This window comes from Monodelphis domestica, chromosome 1 (genome assembly GCF_027887165.1).
Source record: "Monodelphis domestica isolate mMonDom1 chromosome 1, mMonDom1.pri, whole genome shotgun sequence".
Taxonomy (NCBI): Eukaryota; Metazoa; Chordata; class Mammalia; order Didelphimorphia; family Didelphidae; genus Monodelphis; species Monodelphis domestica.
Window position 1 is genome coordinate 598034458 of NC_077227.1, and position 25924 is coordinate 598060381.

The window sequence follows — 25924 nt, forward strand, 5'->3', positions numbered from 1 at the left end:
ATCCCAAAATTAGGTATCCAAATACGGCAGAATCCTGCCATACCCAGAAAAGTTCGGAGCTGTTTTTTGGTAGAGGGGACAGGAATGGACGGTATGGCTGTTTCCTCTCTGTGGTCAGAGAGCGGGAATTTGGGGTTAGGGTGTGCCCCAAATAAGTTACAGACTGGGAGACAAGTTGGGCTTTAGAAGCAGAAACCTTGTAACCCTGTTCTAGAAAAGTTAGGGTAGAAATGGTGTCTGTGTTACAGGCAGCCTCAGATGGACTAGATATTAAAAAGCGACATACTGCAAGATTGAGCTGCTCATGAGTCTCAGGGCTCTAAGATCTTTGTTGAGGGCAGCCCCAATGTGGTGGGGGCTGTCTCTTAGGCCCTGTGGCAGGACGGACCAGGTGACCTAATGGGGTGGGGGAGGGGGGTCTGAGGGAGAAACCCACTCAAAGGCAAAGAGGAATCTGCATTTTGGGTGCAAGGGTATGCAAAAGAAGGCATCTTTCAAGTCAATGACAGAGAACCACTGAGAGTTCCCTGGTATCTTAGTTAGGATTGTATACGGGTTTGGGACAAGGGGTGAACAGAAATTATTGCTTCATTAATATGCCTGAGATCTTGAACCATACCCCAGCTCCTATCTGGCTTCTTTACAGGCAGGATGGGGGAATTGCAAGGTGAGGTACATTCTTCTAAGAGGCCATAGGCCAGGAATTTATCTATGAGAGGTTGTAACCCTTCTCTGGCCTCTGGGGAAATGGGATATTGTTTCCTGTGCTGGTAAAGGGAATCAGGCTTGAGTCTTATCATTACCAGCGCCTGGAGGGCTCTTCCAGGTATGCCTTGATCCCAGACAATGGAAGGTACTTTCTCCCAGATCTCTGAAGAGATTGTTGCAGGCTTATGCAAAGCACTGTTTGGAGAATTTAGAACTGAGATAAGCGAAAATTGTGAGCCCAATTTTTTCATAATGTCCCTGCCCAGTAGAGCACATGGGGAGGAAGGAATAGCCAGGAATATATGTTGGAATAATTTATTTTCATGGGCACATGTTAGTGGTGCCGTCTCTCTACAGCTAAGAGTCTTTTCCCCAACTCCAATTACCTTGTGCTGCGAATAGAATGTAGGACCATTGTGAGTTTGGAGAACAGAATAGGTGGCTCCCGTGTCAATTAGAAAGGTAACTTTCTTACCTTCAACCTCGAGAATAACCCTGGGTTCGGGCATGGTGATGGAAACTGGGAGCATGCAAGAGCCCCTTGGCCTCTGCCTATAGGTCAGAGAGATGAGAGCCCCCGTGAGAAGTTTCTGACATCTCTGTCCTGTCTCAACCAGATCTCTATTATGAAAAACCTTAAAAGCAGCATCCATTAATTGGTTAATTGGAGTCTGAGGTCCCAGATCCAGCTTTTGCAGTTTTCGCCTGCCGTCTGGGGCAGACTGTCCTATAAAGTGGAGCCTTAAGATAAGTGACCCTCATCAGTGTCTGGGTGGACGTTGGTATATTGCTTCATGGTTTCCACTAATCGGGACAGGAAGAGGGCTGGATTCTCCTCCTTTCCCTGAGTGATTTCTTTGAGCTTATTGTAATTCACTCTTTTTCTAATCCCCTTTTGCATGGCCTCAAGGAGACAGTCTATCACATGGTCTCTCCTAAGTCTGTCCCTTTCATTCATATAGTCCCATCCAGGATCTTGCCCTGGGACTGCAGTGGCACCAGGAACTCCTACCCATGTGCCGACTAGGGCCTTCTCATCACCTATTTCCACAGCCAAATCCCAGATCCGTTTTTTCTCATATGGGGTGCAACAGGTGGAGATAATAATATGCAGATCTTCCCAGGGCAGGTCAAACTACAGGGTAAGGGATTTAAAACCCTCAATGAATTTGGTATGGTTCTCTGAGTAGCGACCCAATTTCTCCTTCATCTAGGCTAGGTCAGTCATAGAAAAGGAAACATGTACCCGAGCCAGCCCATCTGGTGAGGGTACCTCTCTCATAGGGAGGAGATGGGCCCTGTCACCATAGCTCAGTCCGCTCCGAGTGTGGAGTGGGCTTGGTTGAGGAATGGGCATGGTGGAGTGGGCTTGGTTGAGGAATTAGGCAGTGGCGGGTACAAAAGGATATTATGGTTGGGAGTAGAGAGAGGAGTGGTCTCAGGCTCTGAACCCAGAGAATAAGGTGGAGGGTTTGGAGCCGAGGGTTGGGAAGAGGAACCAGTAGGATCTGGAGGGGATTCTGTAGTAAAGGTTAGTTGTGGGGGAGGGAGAGGTCTTGACTGCTCAGCAGCCAGTGTAGGAGATGTTATCTCCCTACCCCTCACAGAAGCTAAATTGCTTGGGAGAGCTAAGTCATCCAGAACATCCTGTTGGGGACTTTCCCCAGAAGGGGTCAATAAGGAGGCACATGCGACATAATCATCTTAGCTCAGGATTCTGGCTCAGTTTAATGAAAGCGGAAATGTAGGGAATGGCTGTCCATTTCCCTTCCCTTCTGCAAAATAAATCCAGTTGTCTGATGGTATTATAATTTAGGGTACCATGGATAGGCCATGTTTCTTGATTACCAAGGATGTAACGTGGCCAGACAACATTACAAAAAGAAATTAATTGCTCTTTCTTTAAGCTGTTTAGTGCCAATTTTTTCCAATTATTAAGTATACACCCCAATGGGGAATCTCAGGGTATACTCTGTCTCTGTCCCATTTAGATGCAAAAGTGGCCAATTCCACACCAAGGATCAATGACTGTGCATCCACAGGTTTCCCGACCAAGAGCACTCAGTTCTAGTACTGAGGCGAGCACTCAGCTGAACACTGAGGCAGCAAGACTTTCCCACACAACTAAAATGTCGTCTAGTATACGGGGAAGCTGACAGATAGACCCCAAACTCCAGCAGCCAGACTGAACTGGGGCCAATGGGAGAGCATGAAAGAGTTCCCACAGAGATATCACCCAAAAGATGGGGGTTTCAGGAGTCAAAGAAAAGCTCCTTCCTACCTGAGAAGCCGTGTCCTCGTGGACAATCTGGGGTACAGGCGTAGCTTTCAGGAGAGCCAAAAAGCCACGTTGGTGCCAAAAATGTTATGGGCAAGGAAGGATAGCCTTTTTGGGGTTCGGGAAGGATGCCTTTTGCAAGCATTCAATGATTCCAAAAGTAGCTTAAAAACAAAAAGAGATTTATTAATTTAGAAAGTAATGTTGAGAGTGACCAGGAGGATAGCAAGGTAGAACAGCAAGATGGGGAGCAGTTCCCTGGGAGGACAGCATGAAAGGAAAGGCTGTTCCCCCAGATGACATCAGTTCTAGGGATTTTATACATTGTTCACAACAGTTGGTCACTCAGGCAGGAGGTGGGGTGATCATACTGGGGTCTGCCTGGGGACATAAAGATTCCTTAGTTTTAGGGGACAAACAGATGTCTGATAGGATCAAGGTGTGGTCTGAAGGTGCATCTTTCTGTCCATCTAGAGGACGATCAAAGTAAGATTGTCATCTCAGGATCCTAGAGGGGTCATTGGGTGTTTTTAGTCTCAGAGTCAGGAAAAAAACAAAGGAGTTCCCCTGATAATAGTTCACCTGGGTTTCTGGGGTACAGTGCCCATGTCAAAAACAACTTTTTAAAAAGTCATTGTCTCTAGATCACAATATACTTTAGGGTAAGGAAGATGTAAAGAAACTGGAAAAATAGGGGGCCAAAGTATGGAGGGCTTTAAACACCAAACAGAGGCTTTTACATTTCCTCCTCAAGGAGCCACAGAAGTTCATTAAAAGTGGGGAATGGGATGATGATGTGATCAGAACATGGCTTTAGGAAAATCAGTTTGACAGCTGAGTAGAGTATGAAATGGAATGGGGAATGACTAGCCAGGGAGACCAGTCATCAGGCTATTGCAGAGTCCAGGAGGGAGATGATAATAACCTAGGCATATGACACTAGGGTCCCTGTCAAAGAGGGGAGACCATATATGAGGGATGCAATGAAGATAAAATCAACAAAACTTGACAACTCATTGGATATGACGGGGTGAGAGACTAAATAGCCAAGTATGAACCCTAAATTGTGAGCCTGGATGACCAGAAAAATAAAAGAATGGAGGGATTAGGGGAATAGAACAAATGAGAGGGTTTTTTTGTTGTTGTTGTTTTTGTTTGTTTGTTTTTTTGTGTGTGGATGGAGCAGATATGGGCATGTTTGTAGACAACCAAGAAGAAGCCAGTAGAAGAAGAGAAATTGAAGATAAGTGACAAAGTTAGGGGATGGTAGAGGCAGCATTCTACTGAAGGAGTTGGAATAGAATGGAGTTAACTATTGTATGTAGGGAGGTTTGGCAAGGAAAAGGGCCACCTCTTCATTTGCATAATGAATAACAGGAAATAATGGCAGAATACATCAGAGTAATGTTTGTGAGGAGAAAAAGGAAGGGAGAAGAAGAAACTCTGGGCAAATGGTTTCTAGTTTGTTCTCAGCTGAGAGGGTAGCAGGAAAGAGAGGCCAGGAGAAGTTCGAGGGAGATTTAAGAGCTTTAGGAAAACCGTTGTGTTAGTTTAATGTAATATATTTCTTATATGCTATTTATTCTCTTTGCTTGCATATCCTCACCTAGACTGTCATTTCTGGGTGGTGCTGGTAACTTTTTTTTCTCAGAACTTTTTAATGTTTTCTAACTTCAGTTGCCATAGGCCTAGTAGGCATCCATCTGTTTAATAAGTGCTTTTTCTCTCCCCTTTATCTTACATGTTTATGATAAAAATTCTAACCCAACCCTCATGCTATTCTTATCTCCCACCCTGCATATTTATCTAGTTACCAAATATTGTTATTGCTACTTCTCCTTCTTTTCTTGCATCTATTCCTCCTTGCTTAATCTCCTCACTGGTTTCCCCTGACTTGAATTTCTCCCCTCTAAGATGCTTTTTACACATAACTGCCAAAGTGATTTTCCTAAAATTCAGGTCATATCACTCCTCTAAATTCCAGTGTTTTCCTGTTGTACCTAGGTTTAGGTGATGCCCAGAATGGATTTTACTTAAGCAAATAGTCAAGAATTGGATATATAAATAATTTTAGGGTTATCTCTTCCTTTTGTCTTATCTGTGCTATTGTTTCCCATCTTTAGTAGTCTGAAAGAAAGATGAATAAATGAAGCAGAAATCTGGAGCATTCAAACTACTCTGAATTTGTTTTGATGTGTAGGCCTGAATGAGCCTAGCAGAGGACTGTGAAGGTCAGAAGAGAACTGATTGTTGTAAAAGAACTATTTGTTAGGGTGTATGAAGTGAATTATAATATTTAGAGTAAGAAATGAAAAAAAAAAAAAGATTATTTCTTAGAAAGTCTTTAGACTGGCCTGTTTCAAAAATGTACCTTTGATCCTTATTTTATATTTTTCTTTTGTCTTCATCCCTTCTAGCTCTGACAGTTCGAAATGGTGGTAATGTATTGGTCCCCTGCTATCCATCTGGAGTGATCTATGACCTCTTGGAATGCCTTTATCAGTACATTGATTCAGCTGGCCTCTCTAACATCCCCTTCTACTTCATCTCTCCTGTTGCCAACAGCTCACTTGAATTTGCCCAGATTTTTGCTGAATGGTATGTGCCAGGATTCACCTTCCTTATGGGTTGGTAACTATTTGTCTTGAAGAAAAGATTTTAGAAAGGCAACGTTTCTCAGCCAAATTTGAAGTATTAACTTGGCCATGAAGTCAGGACTGAGGCTAAGTGCTCAGAGCATTCATATTATCTGAGAGTACAGCAGCCATGTTAACATTTGACCAGTAGTAGCTGAGCCTTCAGCTACCCCAAATGAAATTGGCAAGCCCCACATTTAAATTCATTGACATTTGTAGGAAGCTTAGAGCTACTGACCATTTGAAAAATTTTATCAAAAGCCCCTAAAATAAGAAGTAGACTAATTTAGTTGTTGGGGGGTTTTTGTTGTTATTTTTGTAAAGATGGTAATATCATCACTGTCTACTATAAATAGGCTTTTTCATGTTGCTTGGAGCTTGTAACATCTAACTACTGGGGAAAATATATCTTTGTAGAAACAAATAAGCAAATGGGATTTGAAAGGGTTTTTTTTTTGTTTTTGTTTTAAGAAAAAGAAAAATACAAAGCATTTTGCTCATTTTCATCTTAGGAACAAGAAAATTTGTGTGTATGTCTGTCTATCAGTGTATGGGGTTTTCTTGGCAAATATACTGAATGATTTGCCATTTTTTCCCTCTATTGTCTTTGCAGAAGTTAAGTGACTTGCCCAGGGTCACACAGATCTGAGATTTCTGGAACTGGATTTTTAACTAAAGTCTAATTCCAAACCCAGCATTCTATCCACTGCATCATCTAGCTGCCCTCCTCAAGAAAACTAATGATATTGAATAAATGCTATTAATAGCAAAAATAGACTTAAATCATTAGATGGTCTTTTTTTTTATCATGGAGAAAAATAAAGGAGGGAAAAGAGAGAATAAAATATAGTGATGAAGACTGAGAACCTGTTTCAGTTCTTCTATAAAATATAAGGATCAGAGTAGATTACTCCAAAATCTTTTTTAGTTCTCAGTTTATGATCCTACAATATTAAAGGCAAAGACAACTTATCTGTTGCTATTACTTTTGTAAGCGAGGGAGGGATCAAAAATAGCCACTTTTCTTTTTAAAGGAGTGAATATTGCTAGAAAATTATTTTAATTTCTGTATAACCGGTGATCTTGAGGTCTTTATCTAATTTTCTGAAAAAGGAAAGCCTAAGCTTCCTGCTTGAAAAAAAAATGAGGAAAATTTCTTATTATTTTACAGAGAAATTAATTCTAATTTTAAAAATTCTCCTATTTATTAAAGCCTTTTTCATCATGATACACTTTACTTATAACTGTAATCATTTAGATTAAATCATCCTCAGGAATAAAGGTCCCCTACTCCTGTCCAAGTATGCCAAGGTATGCATATACAAAAAAAATCTTTGCATAGTAGAAGAATTTCCCTTATTAAATAACAAAACATTGTTATGAAAGTTTGCTGCAGCTTAAATTTGCATGTACCATTTACCAAACCATAGCTACCATTTTCTTTTTTGATGGATATATGGGTATAATTAAGCATTGTGTCCGTTCCTTATTATGTTGGCTCTTTCTGTTTGTTGCAATTGAGACTTGCTCTGCTCTTTTCTGAAAAGAGAAAAAGAAGAAACCAAAGCCTTTGTCTTAGATCCTAAAACACAGAGCTTAAAAAGGACCTTCACAATTCATTTGATCCAACCCTCTTATTTTACTTTTCTTGTTAGTCTTCTCTCTCGTTATCAGAGAATGAAGTTTTTTCTGATACTTCTCAGAAACAAATTTTAAGTTGTTTGTTATTTCTTCCATCTTTAATAGTTTCATTGCTTTTACAGCCTTACCATTTGTAATTTTATTGCTACGTAGGCATGCTTTTTCTTTATCTTTAGTTTCCTGGCCTAATTTCTCCTTTTTGTGTTTTTTCCCTTTTCCTTTTGTTCTGCTGCTCTGGCTATGGATTCAGACAACTTGCTCTCTCTTATCATAATTGTATAGTTTATTCCTAAATATCCAAAGCTTTCTTTTTTCAGCAATATCCAAGACTTGAATTGTTGCCTGTTAGAATTTCTTTCCAGGATATTCTTCCCATTATTGCCATGAGCCTGATAAAATTTGTTTTCTTAGCATGCAACTTCCTCTTCTCTTTGGACCTTGAATTCATTCTTTTACTTTTCTTTCCTAGTTTTCCACCTCCCATTTAAGTTCATTGAATTTAGTTATGAAGTTTGCACTGCAGAAAGAAACTGATTTTTTTTTTAATGTATAAATTTGGGGGTGGAGAAAGTCAATTAAAAAAAATTTTTTTCCATAATCAGATTGTCAGCATCAGAGAAATAATAACAATTATCCATCCAGACCAAGGTTCTTAACCATTTTTTGTATCTTCAGTTGTTCTCGTAGTCTGGGGAAGCCTTTGGGCCACTGTTCAGAATAATTTTCTTAAAATTATAAAATAAGTATGATTACAAAGAAAACCAATTATATTGAACTACAATTACCAAAATATTAAACTTAAAAAAAAATGCACAAGTCCATTGATCCAAGGGTAAGAACCCATGATCTAATTCATTCACACCTACTTTTGTTTCTATTTTGAAAATCCATAGCTTCTCTTAAGTTGCATATGTTTTGCTCTCATTAGATTATGGAAAGAATTCAATTGAGTGGATGACTTTCACTGTATGGGTTGAGGCAAAGAAAGATCTAGGTTGCCCCTTCTTGGTGGTCTTTCATCTCTCACCATACATATCTTGTTTTCACTCTTTCCATCTTCCCTGAGAACCCTGACTCTAATATAGATATATTAGTTCCTTCAGTACTCTATAAATGAAAGTAGTGGGCCTGGGTCTTGGCCTTTGCCAAGACATCATCCTGCACCAGAAAATATTTATTGAAGTCACATTCCTGAATTGAAAGGAAATACATTAATCAGTGTAAATATTCCCTTTCTATTAATACTAGCAATTTCCCCTTGTGTTTTTCTTTTCACAGGTGGGAAACCACAAAGAAAAATAATTAGTCCAGAAAACAAAAGATAAATATAGAGAAATATGACTGGATTGGGGAAAGATTAGAAATGACAGAGCTTAAAAGGAGATGGAACTAATCAAAACATTTTCCAGAGAAAAAAAATTCTTTCAGTGGGTTTGGCAATAGAAGAGAATCAGAAAATTCCATTCCTCAAAAGAGGGGATATAACTAAGAGCAGCCGTGCCTTTATAGAGAGAAACTGGTTTTAAAACCAGAGAGATGTTAGCGCTCTGTGTTTTAATTAGTTTTTACCAGTGATTGTTCTGTAATTCTGGGTGAATGAGTAGATTTAAGGAAATATGGGTACGGTTCTCAGGTTAATTGAAGTACTATGAGTGGCAGAATGGTGAGGAAGCATTATGTGGTCATGACTGTTTCTGCTGATTAACCTTGCCACCTCTCATCCAGATGCTTCCTCCATCCCCTAAAAATCACCTTGAAGATATCATTATGAAAAAAACTCAAAATAAATGTGGTAATTATTGCATATTGATACAAGTATCAGATCAAGAAAAGTATCTTCTTCTGGTCCTCTTTCTTGCTAAAGGCTAGCTAAAATTTTTATATTCCAATAATAATAATCTGATATAAGAGCTATCCCTTCTAGTGGATATGAGATACCATATGATTTCCTGATCTTGTATGAGGCAGGTAGATTTCACAGTGTTAGATAGAGTGGGGGACTTGGAGCAGAGTTCAACTCCTGTCTCAGCAACTTTTACTAGCACTTCAGTTCTGGACAAGTCACTTAACCTTTGTGTGCCTTAGTTTCTTCATCTCTAAAAGGGAGATAGTAATAGTATCTACCTCCTGTGTCAAGGAAATCACTTTAAAAGACTGATATATATTAATTTAAGGTCGCCAAGGAATTCAGCTATGTAATTCCTAAATGAAAACTCAAGTCAGCCGTCAGCCTTTTATAGAGTTTAATTACAAACAGGAGGAATAAAGGAATTAGCGATAGAGAGAGAGAAAGGGGAGAGAAAGGAATAGGGCTTAACTACCCCCTCTGTTTAGGCTGGGCCAAAAAGGCCCAAGCCCTTAGATAGCTGGGGCAAAGAAATGAGATCAGTCCCTATTACTCACGTGACCAAAATGAGAAACAGTCTCAAAGGCCCCCACCTTCAGCTTCCTTCAGAGCAAGCTTCTCAGAGCACACTCCAACCACTCAGACCAACTCCTCAACCACCCCCCTGAGTCTTCAGCCCCTCTATCTTTAAGGAAACCATCCAAGTTCCCTCCCCTCAGTTCTCACATCTACCAATCACTGTCCATCAATTTCCCTGTGCCAATGGAGGCTCTAGCTTAACCCAGGACTGCCCAGAGGCTCTGGCTTTGCACATGTCTGTTGAAGGCATATTTTCAAATAATTAAATCTTTGATCCTTTGCTACAGCCCTTCCTAAATCCTGTTAACCTGAGTAGGGTAGAGATTGGAATAATTAAATTTTGATCTATGCTGCAGCCCTTCCTCAATCCTGTTAGGACTGAGTAGGGTGGAGATTGATTCCAAGTATCTGCATTGTATCAATTCTAAAATCAATCATGACTCAAAGAAATTCCTGTTCTATGCTTAAGCATAGGTCAAAGTCCTTTCCATTGTTCAGCAAAAGGTTTCTGTCCTAAAGTAATCTTAAGAAGGGAGGAGGAGGAACCTCCCATGCCAATGGGGTTCACATTCCAATAGACTATCAGTAAGAAATTTTCCAAGTATGAAATTTCCCAATGGTGAAATTTCCAACATTTATAAGTCTAAGAAATTTTAAGGTTTACACTTCCATTGTTATGAGGTTAAAATGAGGTAACATTTGAAAAGCAGTTTATAAACCTGAAGTGCTATATAAATGCTGATTGGTACTGGTAATGGTGGTGGTACCCATAGCCAAATAATGGCATAGGAATGGAGCAGTAAGTGCTTCACAAGATTATTGATTTAGAGCTGGAAAAAACCTTAGAAGTCATTGATGTTCTCCAGTTCTATGCCCTTTCATAAAGCATTCTCTTTTTCTTTTATGAATTTGTGACATGTTTTGGCCCATCCAGCTGATGAAATTTTTATCTGTGCTGATGCTTCAGGGCAGAGGTAGCTCTTTCACTTATCCTCAGAGGGAACTACAAAGTACTTTGTCACCTCCCTTTAACCTCTCAGGCCCTTGAGGAGAATTGTCCCATGTTTCCTGCAGATCCATGTCCTAGATGCATACAACATAGTACTGTTATAGACACTGGATTGTCATATCCTTGAGAGCAAGAACAATGCCTTTATTTACCTTTTTACCTCTGTCAGCATCTAATGTGTGCTTTGTATACTTGAGATACTTAAGAAATATTTGATAAATATAATATATACTGGAGGGAGCTGATAGGAAGCTGGGTGGCATAGTAAATGAGGATATTGATTAATCAGGAGAAATAATCATGACCACATAGGACTTCCTCACCACTCTCTTTACTTATGAACTTAATAGAATATCTTTCCTAGCTATCTAATAAAGAATTCATATTTACAGAGAACTTTTATAAGTTTGTAAAGGCCTCTTCCTACCAATAATAGTACAGAATAAGTCATTCATACCCATTTTTCAGGTAAGAAAACTCAGGTTTTGAGCCCTTAAAGTGACCTACACAAAGTAACGTGGCTAATATATCCCAGACATGATTTGAACCCAGGTGTCATGAGTTCACATCCATTGATCTGTCCATTTCACATTACTCTATATAGTTCTGACTGCTACAACTGCCTCTTAACTTCTTTCCCTTCTTGAGCTAAAAATATTATATTTATTTGCCTCTATATATTAAAAAACTCTTCCCCAAAGGTGATATTTGCTAGAATTGTTGGATATCCTACTAATAATGTTTTGCCATATGTCTCAGAATCTGCATCTGACTGAGTTCCCAGTAAAAAATAAAGTCGAATTTATCTTTTAAAATATGAAGAAAAATTCAGATAACCTTAGTCCTAACCATTTGGCTTAAGGGAATCAATAATTCTAGTTTTGTTTTGGTGAAATAGTGCTTACTGCAGAATAAAAGGTCATATAGAATATGTTGATAAAAGAAGAAACAAAGACAAAATTGGTTGGGTTTACTCTCTGAGTCAGCACCTTCTATACTTCCTTGGCCATAATAGCTATTTATTTAGGTCAACAAACATTTATTTATAGAGTAAGCTAGTTACAGCTTATATATAAAACACTATATAAATATATATAAATATATATATAAACTATAAAACTATAAAACACTAAAAAAACTATTTTTAACCTTTATAAACAAAACAGCCTATTTTTGAGAATAATTTTTGAAGTGTGTTTCTTTTTTTAAAAGACATTTCAGTAAACTAGATTCTCAGTATCCCTTTTCACAGCAAGATTCACTCTCAGGAAAGTCTTGTTTTTTTAATGTTGGAGAATTGATTTTCTAAATTTACTTGCCAAAAACCATAAAAATAAATAAATAAATGGTGGAGAATCTCTTGCCTGAAGTGTCACCAGTAGGTGGCAACCAGTACCACAGAATGTCTTCCCTGATACACTGACATCTAAATCATTTTTTTTCTTCTTTAAAAGGCTTTGTCACAACAAACAGACCAAGGTGTATCTCCCAGAACCACCTTTTCCTCATGCAGAGGTAAGATAACAAAGGTTTTATTAATAAGGCAGGATTGGAAGGAAATGAGTAGATGACAGCTACCAGAATCTCAATTAGCTGATAAAATGAACCAACCTATGATGAAGGCAAGTTGATGTTGAAGAATTAATAACATATGTCAGTAATGGTGAACCTATGGCACAGGTGCAGAGCTGGTGCACAGAGCATTCCCTTTCGGCACTTGGGACACACACTCACTCACACAGGTTTATTACCAGAAAGGCAGAGGGACTCAGGCAGAACTGCTCTTCTCCCCATCTCCACTGTGCCTGATGGCATTTTTTCACATCCCCCACCCCTCTGCCCAGCAGCCAATAGGAGCACAAAGAGGGTGATGTGGGAGGTTCATAGGTGGCAGAGCTGAAGGAGAATGGATCACTTGAGCCATTCCCATCCCCTTCTCTATACTCTCTGAGGACATTCCTCACTTCACCTGCCCCTCTGCCCAGCAGCCCAATGAGAGTGCTTTCTCCCTCCCCTGTGTGGGGCATGGAGAGTGGAGCACTGCACTCAGTCTGGGGGGCAGGAGGGAGTTGAGGGCAGGGCCCAGCACTCTGTCTCTAAAAGGTTCATCATCACTGACCTATGTTGACACGGCCCTCAACTGCTTGACCTGCCATGTTTCTGTGAATTGAAGCAAACTTAGCAGTATAATGGCATTGTCAAGTTTGGAAACCTATCAAGGGAAAGAGGCAAGAGAAGCCATGTAGCAATGAGTAACCAATTAAGATTAGTTCAAATAAATTTGTAATGGACGTGATTGGGACACTCAGTGACTTTCTTCAGTGGCATTAAGCATCATGGACATAGAATAAGAAGGCAGATGGTTGGGGTAACCTAGGACCTGAGCAATGGCAAGACAACCAGAGATTCTAGAGGAGAAGACTATATAGTTAAATTGGTTAGCCATAGGGTCAGGACTGAACAGGGAGGAAAGTAAGACCAGAGTAGTATTGATATCTTGACAGAAGAGAGGGAAAATAGAATGCCTGGTGGTTATGTTGATGATGATAATAGAATTAGAAAGGAATGAGACTGAGAGAGAAAGAGATGGAAGTATAGAAAATAGTATCCTAGGGTAGGGATATCAGAGTTCAAAGACGTATAGAAAATAGTTTTCACATGATTATGAGGTCAAGGATATATGTAACTGAGGTGGAATAAAAGTCCATATCATGAGAGTTGAAGTTTGTGCTCTGAGAAGACCAAACAATTCGTGAAACATCAGTATATATTGAAGGTCACAGGTATAAGTTCAGGGGTTGGGATGGAATGGAAGACTAAGGTACATGATGAACACCTTGAGAAATGAGGGGGAATGGTTTGGGATCTGATAGATACCTAGAACCAGAATCTTAGCAGGGCAGTAAACAGCAAAGGAGGTAAGCTTGCTCAGTGATAGTGACAGATGGTCTAGTGGTGGTAGTGAGAAACAAGAAATATCTCTTTCTCCTATATTAATGTACTGGAGAGGGTGGCCAGGGATACAATACCTTTCAGAAGGAACTGGATTTCCATTCTCTTGGATGTCACAGAGTAGAAAGCGTATGAGTTGAAGAGCTTCAGGATGAAATGAATTTTGTTAAAGTAGTTGAGGGATTATAGATGGCACTGTGGAACCAGGATAGTATAGGAGAATATGGACTCTGGATTGGTAGAGACAAAATAGATCAGGATGCGCATATGAGGAAAACTGGGGTAAGGACAGGGATTTTTGCCTTAGCAGACAATAACTCCTAAGTCATAGCAACAAAGGGAATAAGAGGTAGAATTTACCAGCCTGAGGTTAGGGGAAGAATGAATTGACTGGGTCCCCTAGTGTCTAGGGTCTTATGGTGATTGAGTATAGCATTATGACAGGAACATCCAAACACTGAGGACCTGGAGGCATAGTTGGAAGACAGCAGGAAGGAGATCTTTGGGGGTCAATAAACATTGGTCTTCTGACCAATCTGAACTGATAATTCTCCACCAAGCCCTTAGTTCTTCTTAAGGTGGTATAGTGTGAAACATACCCAAAATACATGTTGTACCTGGAAGAAGCTTTCAACTCCACATCTGAGTCCCTGAAATTTAAGGCCCTCGAGTACATTTGGTGCCTTGAAGTTAAGGATCTATGACAGATCTGAGTTCACTTCACTGCCTCTGACTCCCTGAGGCTTAGGATCTCTTAGTTTTGAGAGCTAAGCAGTGGCAGGTGATGGCTGTGGCTTTTAAGTCCTCAAAGGTTTGACTCAACTCATGTTAGGTACCAGCTCCCTAGCCATATCACATAGATGACAGGATTGAAGTCCAGAGTTCAAATCTCAATTTTACAATACTCAGAAGATACCACCCAAATGGAGCAATACTAGGTAGATACCCTTTGTTTGGGCCTTATATGTGTATTGCTGCAAAAATTGAAAGAGAAGTATAACATTATGAAACCGATTGCTTTGTGTAGTGTGCTGACATTAACATTAGAGGCTCTTTGGAATGAGAAATAGTCTTTCATATGATATGGAATGATAAATAAGCATCCTTAAAGCAAATTAGTGACAAATGACATGGTACAAAAAAGAAAATTTTCACCTCAAGTAGTTGATATTAACAAAAGGTCCTAAATGCTTTTTGCCCTGAAAGCTACGTTAGATAACTTTGATAGTGTTTGACCAATTTAAATGAAGTCATTTTGTTTTGTCAGGACATTCATCTTGCATTCTCATTCTGTGACCATTATGTAGCAAGACTTTGGACTTCTTTTCATCATATAGTTGAATATATCTTCATTTTTACTTTTTTTATTTTTTCAGCTCATTCAGACCAACAAACTGAAGCACTATCCCAGCATCCATGGAGACTTCAGCAATGATTTTAAACAGCCATGTGTAGTTTTCACTGGTCATCCGTCCCTTCGATTTGGAGATGTTGTACATTTCATGGAACTTTGGGGAAAATCTAGTCTTAATACTGTTATATTCACAGGTAAGTAGGGAAATGGCTTGTCTGTCCCATCATAATATTCACAACTGTCAAGGGAAAAGATTCCCATTTGGTCACTTAAATTATATCCTAGAAGAGAATCATAGAATAAGAGACCTGACACATTTAGGCCAACTGCCTTACAAAAAAAGTGAATTACAAAGAGACTCCAAGTTGCCCAAGGTTAAATGGCTAATTGGTAAGACAAAAAGAGAAATTTTCAGACACACACACACACACACAGGCGTGCATGCACCTACATGGGAAAGAGGATCAAAGGTTCATAAGACATAAGTAATATATTTTGTACTAAAAAAGCATATACATACAGCCCCTTAATAGATGTATTTTTTCTCTATATATACTTGGTACTTCCTAGAATGAAGCTATGAACTGGCTCCACAACATAGACTAATTCCAGTCACCAATCTTGTTTTTCCATGACTGTCTGTCCAGAGACATCTGATAAGAATCATGTTTGTACTTTGATTGTTGTTTTACTCTAGAAAGATGCTTTTATTTGGAAGTCTTGAACCATTCAGGGGGAAAAAACTACCTGATGAGACCAGATAGAATGTGACCAATAACAATTGACTACACTGAGTTATGTTCTAGCATTTTTAAAAAGATTTCAGGTAACTTAAAAGCTCAATATTTTTCAAGACACAGGCTCCCCAAGGTTACCCAACAGTGCAAGAGATTGCCAGACATTTTTTTTTTCTTTTCTTAAAGTAAAATCTGGAAAGCTGAGAATTAGCCATGGGAACTCCTGAGAGCACTACCTCTCAAATTACCATTTTCCTTAGTGCTATTAAAGCTCAGTTCTGATCTTTTCAGAGTACCTGACCTGTACGTCTACAGGTTTGCCATCTTTATGCCACATTAGACTTACTACCAATTATTTCATGAACTAGCAGAATCATGATGCTGGAGAGAGACCTCTTGTCTGACTCTTACTCTACCAAGTTTCCCCAGCAATCCAACCTTTATTTGAAAAACTTAAGTTAGGGGGAACCCTCTCTAGAGATCAACAGCTATTACCCTTGAAGCCTTCTCTTCTTTGTTCTTCTGCTGTTTACACTCTGACACCATTCAGTTTCTTAGTTCCTCAATATGCTCCTCAAAGCACTGCTGGAGAAAGCTACAAATCTGAAGTGGTTTCATCCATTACAAATTTATGGTGGGCAGTTGGCAGTCTTTACATTCTCTACATCTCATTCCCTACATCTATTCTTCCAAACCTTTTTCTTTCCTCAAACTTTAAGTTGTGTCTTTCTTCCCAATGCTAATAGCAGATAATTTATTCCCTAAGAAAATTGAAATCATCCTTTGTTCTCTTCCTCTAAACTTTCAACATTATCATCTAATTGCTTTCTCTTTAATAAAAGATCTTACTAAATCTTATCCTTCCATCTAAAACCTTCATCCTATCTATCTGAGCCTTTGGTCCCATTTTTTCCACTTTAGGATCTTAAGTCATCCCTTCATGTATCTCTTCATCCCTTATCACTCCCTCACATCTGCCTAAAATAATTTCATTTCTCTTTAAAACCTCATGTTCTTGCTCCTGTCCCATTTAGCTACCATTCCAATTCTTACTCCCTCAGCTCCCATTCACTGCTAAACATGTCATAAAAGTAATGCCTTTTTTTCCATGACACCCTTTGTCTTCTGGCCTTCACTTCCACTGCTGTACTGCTGTGCCTCATTCAGAGGTCAACAGAGTCCATAATCACTAAAAATTGGCCCTTTTCTCCACCTCCTTGACCATTTTGCCTCATTAAATATTGTTGACCACTCCATGTCATTGGATACCCTCTACTCCTGGTTCTTGGATTTTTCTCTCCACTCCTTTGCTATCTTCTTCTGGTGAACCTTGTCCTCTTCCTGACTTCCTATGGTGATTTTATTTTTTGGTTATGTTCTGGGCCATGTTCCCTCCCAGCACTCTCCCTTGTGACAGTCTTATTCAATCCTGTCACTTCCACTAGGACCTAGGATTCTACTAGATTCTAGACTTTTTTTCTTTTCTGAACTTAGACTAGCATCTCCAACTGTCTATTCTCAAATCAAATTTGTCATGCCCCAAATCATTATCTTTCCGTCTAAACTTGCTCCACCTCCTGACTTCATTATTTCCATAAATGGCTCGAACCACCATTCTTCCAGTTTCCCATACTCAAAACACTGGAGCTGGTTTTTGACTCTTCCCTTTCCCTCCACTGTCATATCTAAGCTCTCACTGATTGCTATTGATTCCACTATCCTTGAAAATCCCCCATATCCATTCACTCTCCTCATTCCACTGTTCTAAAACTAATTTCCCCATGACTGTATGCTTGAACTATCAAAAAATCTTCTACGCCTACCTTGGCTTTTTTCCCTGTGCCAATCTATCTTATTTTCTGAGCTCAAAGAGCTCAGTCAATGATTTAGATTTACAGGGGGCCCAGGACACCCTTCTTCAAATTATACCCCTATTTCAGTAATTTTTTAACCTCAATTATTTAATTATGGAGTGCCCTAAGTCTTAGACTTCCACATCCCTAACATATAGAGGTAATGATGTCACTGCTGTAACTTAAAATCTTTCCTTTGATGGCTTCCTGGGACCAACTAATTAGAGTTTGTAAACCAACAGAAAAATCTTCAACTGGAATTCCGAGCTGTCCACAGTCTGACTCCACTCTACCTTTCTAGTTACTTCCCTCCATATACTCCAACCCAACTAGACCATTCCACCCCATTCAAACACCCTTTGCTTTCTTGCTTCTCTGCCTTTGTTCATATTCTTTCCCATTTCTTGTATCCCCTCCATCCTTTCTGCTTTTTAAATTCTTTCCCACTCTTTAAAACACTGTTTAAACTTCTACTATGAAGCCTTCCCTGGCCCCACTGTCAGTAGCAACCTTTCTCCTGGACCTCCCATAGAACTTTATCTTAGAAATCTCCTAATGTGTTTATTATACATGGGGGTCAAGAGTATCTGAGTTCAATTTCTGCTTCAGAAATTTATTTGGAGTGTGACAATAGTGAATTCATTTAACTTTTCTCAACCTCAGTTTCCTTTTCTATGAAATGTTGGTAATAAATCACAATGCAAATACTAGCTATGTTTATTATTATGCCATCTATTTTAATAATCTATATCTGTGACTAATCCCCATTCTTTATTGTGAGCTCCACGAGAGCAAAAACCATGTCTGAGCTAAACTTTGAATTTCTCTAGTATGTTTGATGAATGATAGAATATTACTAATAATAGGGCTGGAGTGTAGATCAGTAGATTGAAGCAGAAGTTGAATTTTTATTTATAAATTATTCATGAATGGATTATATATTCAATTTTGAATATATTGGATGTAAAGTGACATTGGAGCATTTATGTTGAAATGTCCAGCAGACAGATGGAGACTCATAACTAGAGTTAATAAGAAGTCAGGGATTGGAGAGAGAATTTCAGAATTATTTTCATGAAGATGAATATTGATGTCAGAAAATGAATAAAGTCTCTCAGGAAAAGAGTTAGTGCACAGAAAATAAATAGAGCTAAGGGCTGGTCACTGAAAAATATCCACAGTTAAGAATCAAGGAGAAAAAGGATCAGAGCATTAGGCAATAGGTAATATATACCCTCATGATGGAAGCCAAGAACTGATAGTTTCAAGAAGAACAAAATTATCAAGTTTTAAATGTAGCAGAATAGTTTTGATGGGGAAAATTGAGAAAAGCCCTTCTGAATTTGTTAGGGAAAAAAAGTTTTGATCCCCTTCAAGACAATAGTTTCTGCAAATTATAAGGATAGAAGCTCAGGTTTAAGCTTGCTAAGAAAATGGAGGCAGCAGGTGTTGACCTTTCCCTTAAGAATGCTGGCTGTCAAAGCAAAGGGAGAAAATAGGACTAGTGCTGGAGAAACTATCAAACTAACTTGTTTGAAGGCAAAGAGGAAAAGATTGAAGATACTGGTAAGGAAGGGTTAATCACGGAAGTAATATCTTTTTGGGGTTAAGGCACTGGTGGAATTTAAGGAATTCCCCTTAAAAAGGAGAATGGGTACCTCTAACTAAAGGGGAAGATGGGAGAACATAAAATTTAAAATGTTTTTTATTTATCTAAAACAAATCACTTATGTGTTCTGGCTATTCAACCACAATTATTATTTTCATTATAATTTGTTTTAATTATTCCTTTTGAATTTCCAAGTAGTTATAATGTAAAATGTGAGATTTTTTGAACATTATTTTGACTTTCATCTAGATTAACATGAAAACATAATAAATTGCAGTTAACAGTCTTTACCCGTTATATACTGGAAAAATAATATAATTCAGCTTGTTGTGTCCATTCTCAGTTTTGAATTAGTGAGGCCAAAAGGATTAAGAATGTATTCCGACATTTGCAGAAACATCTGTCTTTTTCATTTTCATTTGAGTAGTTTCTAATGTTGTGCAAGTCACTTTCTTAGTGTATAATAGTCTTTAAAATTATATCAATAGTTTTCTACTTTTAAAATGGTTCATTCCTATATATTATAGAAGGATAACTGCTCTGTACCCATAACATTGTCAATTTGTTCTTAGCAGTTGGAAATTGACTCTACTACCAAGATTTTGAGAATATTAACAATAAGTAAAAGATTGTGCTTTTCCTACTCACACCTATTTAACAAACTTTTAAAAGTTACTATATAATAAGACGGTAAAATCAACAATAAATTATAACTATGAGCTTTAATTTTGTCTGTAGGTAATAGTTCTGTGAACTATACATATCACATAAATCACATGAATAGTAAGGACTTGGCAATTAGAGTTTTACTTGCTTAGGCTCACACAGCTAGGGAGTATCTAAGGCCATATTTGAACCCAGGACCTCCCATTTCCAGACCTGGATATCCTATCCAATGAGCCACATAGCTGCCCAATAAAGTCTAAAAAACTATAAGCCAAGAGACCCATTTGAAAACTTATAATTCATTATTTTATTTCAAGCTGATATGCTGACCCATAAATTAAACTTAAACCATATTATAATATCAATGCACCAGCTTTCATTCAAATTAGTCAATTCCATAATTTGACTATTCACATAACACAACATGCCGAACTGCAGAGTTTGACAAAGACCATACTTCACTTAATCCAGTAAATGTTTTATGTAAGACTTCTTCTAACCTTATTACTGTCACCAAAAAACTAACCATATTATATTTCTCATTCATTTTTTTAATCTCTATTTTCAGAGACTTTTGGAGAAATTTTCTTGACTCAACCTCTCCCCAAAATGAAAAGACACTGAGATTGCTCTTAATAGTTGACATTTCTCAATAATTTATATACCTAATCCTTCTCATAGAAACAAGTTAAGATGGAGAATTGTAGCCTAATACTGGAACAAAGGAAGAACTCTATATTTTTGCTTAATTTTTTCACATTGTTTCTAGGCCTCCAATGCCAAAAATTCACTATTGAATTCTAACTCTCCCATCTGTAACTCGTTGATATTAAGCACCATTTCTGCCACTAACTAGTTTTGTGCTCTTAGACAAACTATACTGTGCTTCACTTTATTCATCTGTCAAGTAGAAATAATACCTGCCCCTAATTCATGTTGTTGGGGGGACAAAAAAGAGATTGTAGAGTAAAAGCTCTTTGGAAAGTTAAAAATACTTAACTAACAGGAAGTATAAATACCTCAGTAGAGCAGGGCTCTGTAACTTGGTGGGTTTGATTATCTTCAACCACATATTGAATGAAACTCCTCTCTGATTTAGGAGAGGGTCTTTAATGGTTACTTTAGCAGAAAAACGCATAATCCCCAAATCCCCAAATCCCCACCCCTAGTGACCAACCTGCTAATGAGCTTCCCCAAATCTAACAAGGCTAATCTCCAGATGATAGACAGATAGTATGTTGCCAAGTCCACCCTTAAACAAGTTGCCACTAAGATAGGACCTGCCAGAACTTATACTTGACTGGCACAGACCATCCAAACCAAGGGTCACCTCCACACTATGATGAAGCAGTAGAAATTAAGCAGATGATGCAATGATTACCAATATAATGTGTTATAAAAAGTTTTGTAACTTTCTCTACAAACTGTCTAGCCAGCATCTGATGGATACGTACAGGTGCAGCCTTACTAAGTTGATCGGTAAGAGAATTCCCTCTTAGGCCTTTGTATTTTCTTACTCATTCCACACAGTTACATTCAAAGCCAAATGTGAGCTAGATTACGTTCCCAAAATAGGAATAAGAGAGGAAGGTTAAGGAATAGTCTCAGCTCTGCCATTGGAATTAAAAAATTTTATTAACTGTATTGCCCAGGACAAGTCTTCTTATCTATCGGCCTCAACCTTCTCATCCTCAAAATAAAGATAATTACATTTGTGCTATATATATATATATCCCAGGTTTATTGTGAGACTGTGTCTTTGTAAGCCTTGAAGTACTTCCTAAATAATTCTGAGCTTTAATAGCTACAAGAATTTGGAAATGACAGATTAGAGAGAGAGACTAAAATAGAGAACTCCTAAATGAGGGAATTCCCTCTACCATTCAGGTCATTACCTTCTCTGAAACTTGGGGGGTCTTAGAGAAATGCCGAAGAATACTGAGAAGTGATTAGCTCAAGTATATAACAATGGCAAGACATAAACCTAAGTCTTCCTGGCTTTGAAGTTGGCACACAATCTCCAGAGATGATCACTCGTGTCTTAAAAACCTTGGTAAACAGACACTTCCAATTTGAGTTCTTGCTACAGCATTTTGGTAGGCATTCAGCAAATGCCCTATTAAACTATTGTGTTTAATTGTTCTTTTTATTAATGGTTCCCATTTATTCAGAGCTCTAATGCTTTGTCTCATAAGAGCCTTGTGAGGTAGATGCTACAAGTGCTGTTATCCCCATTTTACAGATGCAGAAACAACAATAGCTGGCATGTATATATAGTGCCTTAAATTTTACAAATTAAAAAAAATTAACAAAAAATTATTTTGAGACTTTAAATGACTCTATGAGGTTAAAAAAATATACCAACTGATACTCAAAGAAATTAAGTGACTTATCTTTGTAAGTTTTAGAGGCAAGTTTTGAACCCAGGTTATTTTAGACTCCAAGTCCAGCAAGAAAGGAAATGACTTGCCCATGGTCAGTCACATAGCTAGCAACTTAAACTTGTCAGTCAGAAATCATTTAAGTGCTAACTAAGTGCCTGTCGCTATGCTTAATAATGAGAATATCAAGAAAGAGAGAAAACAAATCCACATTCATTGACCTCAAGATGCATTTACTCTGGGGCAGTGAGATGACTCAGTGGATACAGCACCAGGCCTGGAGTAGAGAGATACTTCCTAACTGTGTGACCCTGGGCAAATCACTTACCCCTGATTACCTAGCCCCTGCAGATTTAAAAAGATACAAGAAGCATTCATTCTAATTGGGATAACAACATGGAAATAACTAGGTAAATACAATACCTATGCCAGGTGAATGGAAGGCACTCTGAAAAGGAAACTTGAACAACGTCTAAAAAGTTATTTCAAAATCAATGTTTTTTTTCACCATAATGCTATTGTTCTCAATACTGATTGAAAATAGCTAAATAGGAAAATTATTTTAAAATAACTTTTTTCCTTTGCCATTGACCTCACAATAAGCTTATTTTGCCGAGGAAACACTCAGATAAAGAATTATATAGGAATCAGATAAAGAATGACATAGAAATCATGGAAAACCACTTAAAATTAGAAGACATTTAAACTCCAATGATCATAATCATTCACATTTATGGAAAACTTTACAGTCTAGTAAGGTAAATGGTACATATGTTCTCATCATCCCAATTTTGCTTATGAGGAAGCTGAAACCCAGACAAGTTAAATGACTTGTCTGCTATTAAGTGTGGAAGGTTTCCTTAGGCCTGTTGTACTCTGTGACATCATACTCTGATTGGTAAGTCATTGGGGCAGTAATGAACAAAAGAGCATAGAGGTTATAATCTGTGTAGATTTGAAAGTGTTCTCTTTTAAAATCTTTTTTTTTCTTCTTTTCTCAGAACCTGACTTCTCATACCTAGACGCCCTGGCTCCTTACCAACCTTTGGCCATGAAATGTATCTACTGTCCTATCGATACAAGGCTCAATTTCATTCAGGTGTCAAAGCTGCTCAAGGAAGTACAGGTGATGATATGTAACTGATGTCCTCTATTCTTGTAGAGATTCTACTTTTTGTGGGCCAGACTTGTTGGATGCTGGACTGGAGGTTCTGTTTCACCTTGTTTCAGTGGCATCTATGAAAGTGTCCCAAGTATTCCCAGAATTTAGAGAAGGAAACTATGGGGTCTATTATTTGAAAATAGTTCTCATTTGAAAAGAAGCATGATGAGAGAAAGTGGAGTGAACCAACATTGATTTACCTGTTCATCATTTAAAAACTAGGTCAAGAACTGCCTCTACAACATAGACTGAAAGAGTCATTCAGTCAATGAACTTTATCACATACCTACTAATGAGTAGGAAAAATCACCCCTTTCTTCTGCCATCTTCTTTCTTCAACCAGAGAGCATCCTGATTCCAAGGAAAAAGCATTTCATATTCATTCCTGCAATTCTGTCAGTGACATGCTGTTTGAAAAAGCCTGCAAAGACTGCCCAGAGTGATTATCTCTCTATGTCTCTCTCTCTCTCTCTCTCTCTCCCTCTCTCTCCCTCTTCCTCTCCCTCTCCCTCTCCCTCATCCTCTCCCTCTCCCTCTCCCTCTCCCTCTCCCTCTCCCTCACCCTCACCCTCTCCCTCTCCCTCTCTCTCTCTCCCTGTCTCACTCTGTATGTGTGTGTCTGTCTGCTTGTCTCTCCCCCAACACCAGGAGCACTAGGTCTAGTAGAATCTGGAAGTTTAGATAGCAATGATCTTAGTTAGAATATGAAAAAGAATAACTGTAGTCAACTTAAATACTAGGAAATATAGCCAAAAGACAGTGGCAGAATGTAGGACAGATTTGTGACTAAAACAGTATTGAGGTAAAAAGTGATTTCATGTTATTTTGAGATTTCTTTCATAATTCTAAAAGAGAATCTTCAGTAACTTTTGCCTTTCTTGTACAACTCTATATTTACTACCAGGCATTGCCAACCTGATTCTTTCTTTGTATTACTCATTCTTTTCCCCTCCTCACTTTTCCTTCGAATTATTTCTTGAAATGTTTATTTGTAGAAATGTTTCTTCTTTCACCTTCAAGTTCTTTGTGCTGTTTTCCATTTTTTATTAGCTTAATAGTTCAGATAAGATTATTTTATTGCTGTATTTTACATAAATATAAAATAATTCTAAAGTATTCATAAACTGGTTTAAATTATTTAATAATGTTTAAAGTAATTATGTTTAAAATTGTTAGTTAAATTATGCTTTATTAATTAAAGGAAGATAATATAGTAGGGATAGTTATTAGGTTTTTTGGCTGTTGTTTTTTAAACCCTAACTTTCCACCTTAGAAACAATACATAAGAGTGGTAAGGGCTAGGCAATGGGGGTTAAATGACTTGCCCACATCAGCTTAGGAAATGTCTGAGGCCAGGTTTGAACCTAGGATCTCCCATCTCTAGGCCTGGCTCTCAATCTACTGATCTACCCAGCTGCTAGCAAGAGTTATTAGTTTTGGCATGGAACCATATAATTAGAGTTAGAATGGGCCTTGGGGACCATTAAGTCTAACCTCTTTTATTTTACATATGAGGAAACTGAAGCTTATTTGCCCATAATCACATAATTAGTAAGTGTCTGAAGCAGAACTTGAACTCAGGTGTTACAGACTCCAAGTACATATTCGGTCCACTACTACTTTGCTTCCTGCCAGTGAACAATATTATTGGAAAATCCACTGTAAAATCATATAATATCTCAGCACTTGGGAAAATTAGAACAGAAGTAGGAAACACGGTCTCTACCCTTAAAGAACTTTATATCTAATAGGAATAAAATAACTGGAATAAAGTCTTAATCATCCTTAGCAAGTATTTTACTCTCATTCTGTCTTCTTCATAACATTCAAATTGCCCTCCTTACTACTTCACCTGTGCATGTTCAGGAAATGTAATATAATTTTAATGTTAATTTCAGTAAAACAAAGTATTACAAAAAACATTCTCATTTAAACCATATGCCTGAAACAGTTGTACAAAAATGACTTGCATATGTTTGCAGAAAAAGAGATGCTGGAGTGGTTTGAATACCTCTATGTTCATTGGTTCATAAAAGAAAATTGTTAAAAGCCTCTTCCTTTCTTTTGGCTCCTTACTAAATTTTCACTTATTTAATCCATGCTTGTAAGCCCTTGGGCTTCCATGTTATTTACTGATGTTTGAACCAAGAGGGAGGCCAGTGTGCCACTTCTAAAGGAAAAGGGCAAGAAAAAAAGCATTTGGAGCTAGACAGAAGAGAGAAAAAGAGGGTTTGAGATACTATGTTGGTGACTATTCCAGAGAGAAAAAGTAAAGAGAATGCAAGAAGGAAGGAAGCAGACAGATCTAAAGGACAGAAAGTCCATGGTCAGCTGGCTTAGGGTGAATTCTGAAAGAAAACTTAGACTGCTTAGGCCAAATGTGGTTAAGTATTAAAGGAGCAATTGTTAGTCACAGAACTTATCACCTTTAGGGAGCTTTGTGTTTTTATTTTCCATTGCTCTGACAAATTAGAATTCTTTAATTTTTACGAATTTATAAAACACTTAAGTTG

The 25924-nt window shown here is 38.0% G+C and overlaps 1 protein-coding gene across 4 annotated transcripts in view; it reads left to right on the plus strand.

Moving 5' to 3' along the window:
• INTS9 (integrator complex subunit 9) overlaps positions 1-25924 on the plus strand; it is a 124304-nt gene that overhangs the window by 81181 nt on the left and 17199 nt on the right. For all 4 annotated transcript variants that reach the window (XM_016423569.2, XM_007476499.3, XM_007476500.3 and 1 more), the window contains 4 exons: positions 5404-5584; positions 12152-12212; positions 15026-15197; positions 23251-23375. In XM_016423569.2, coding sequence (XP_016279055.1) covers positions 5404-5584; positions 12152-12212; positions 15026-15197; positions 23251-23375 — 539 coding nt within the window. The remainder of the gene's footprint in view (positions 1-5403; positions 5585-12151; positions 12213-15025; positions 15198-23250; positions 23376-25924) is intronic.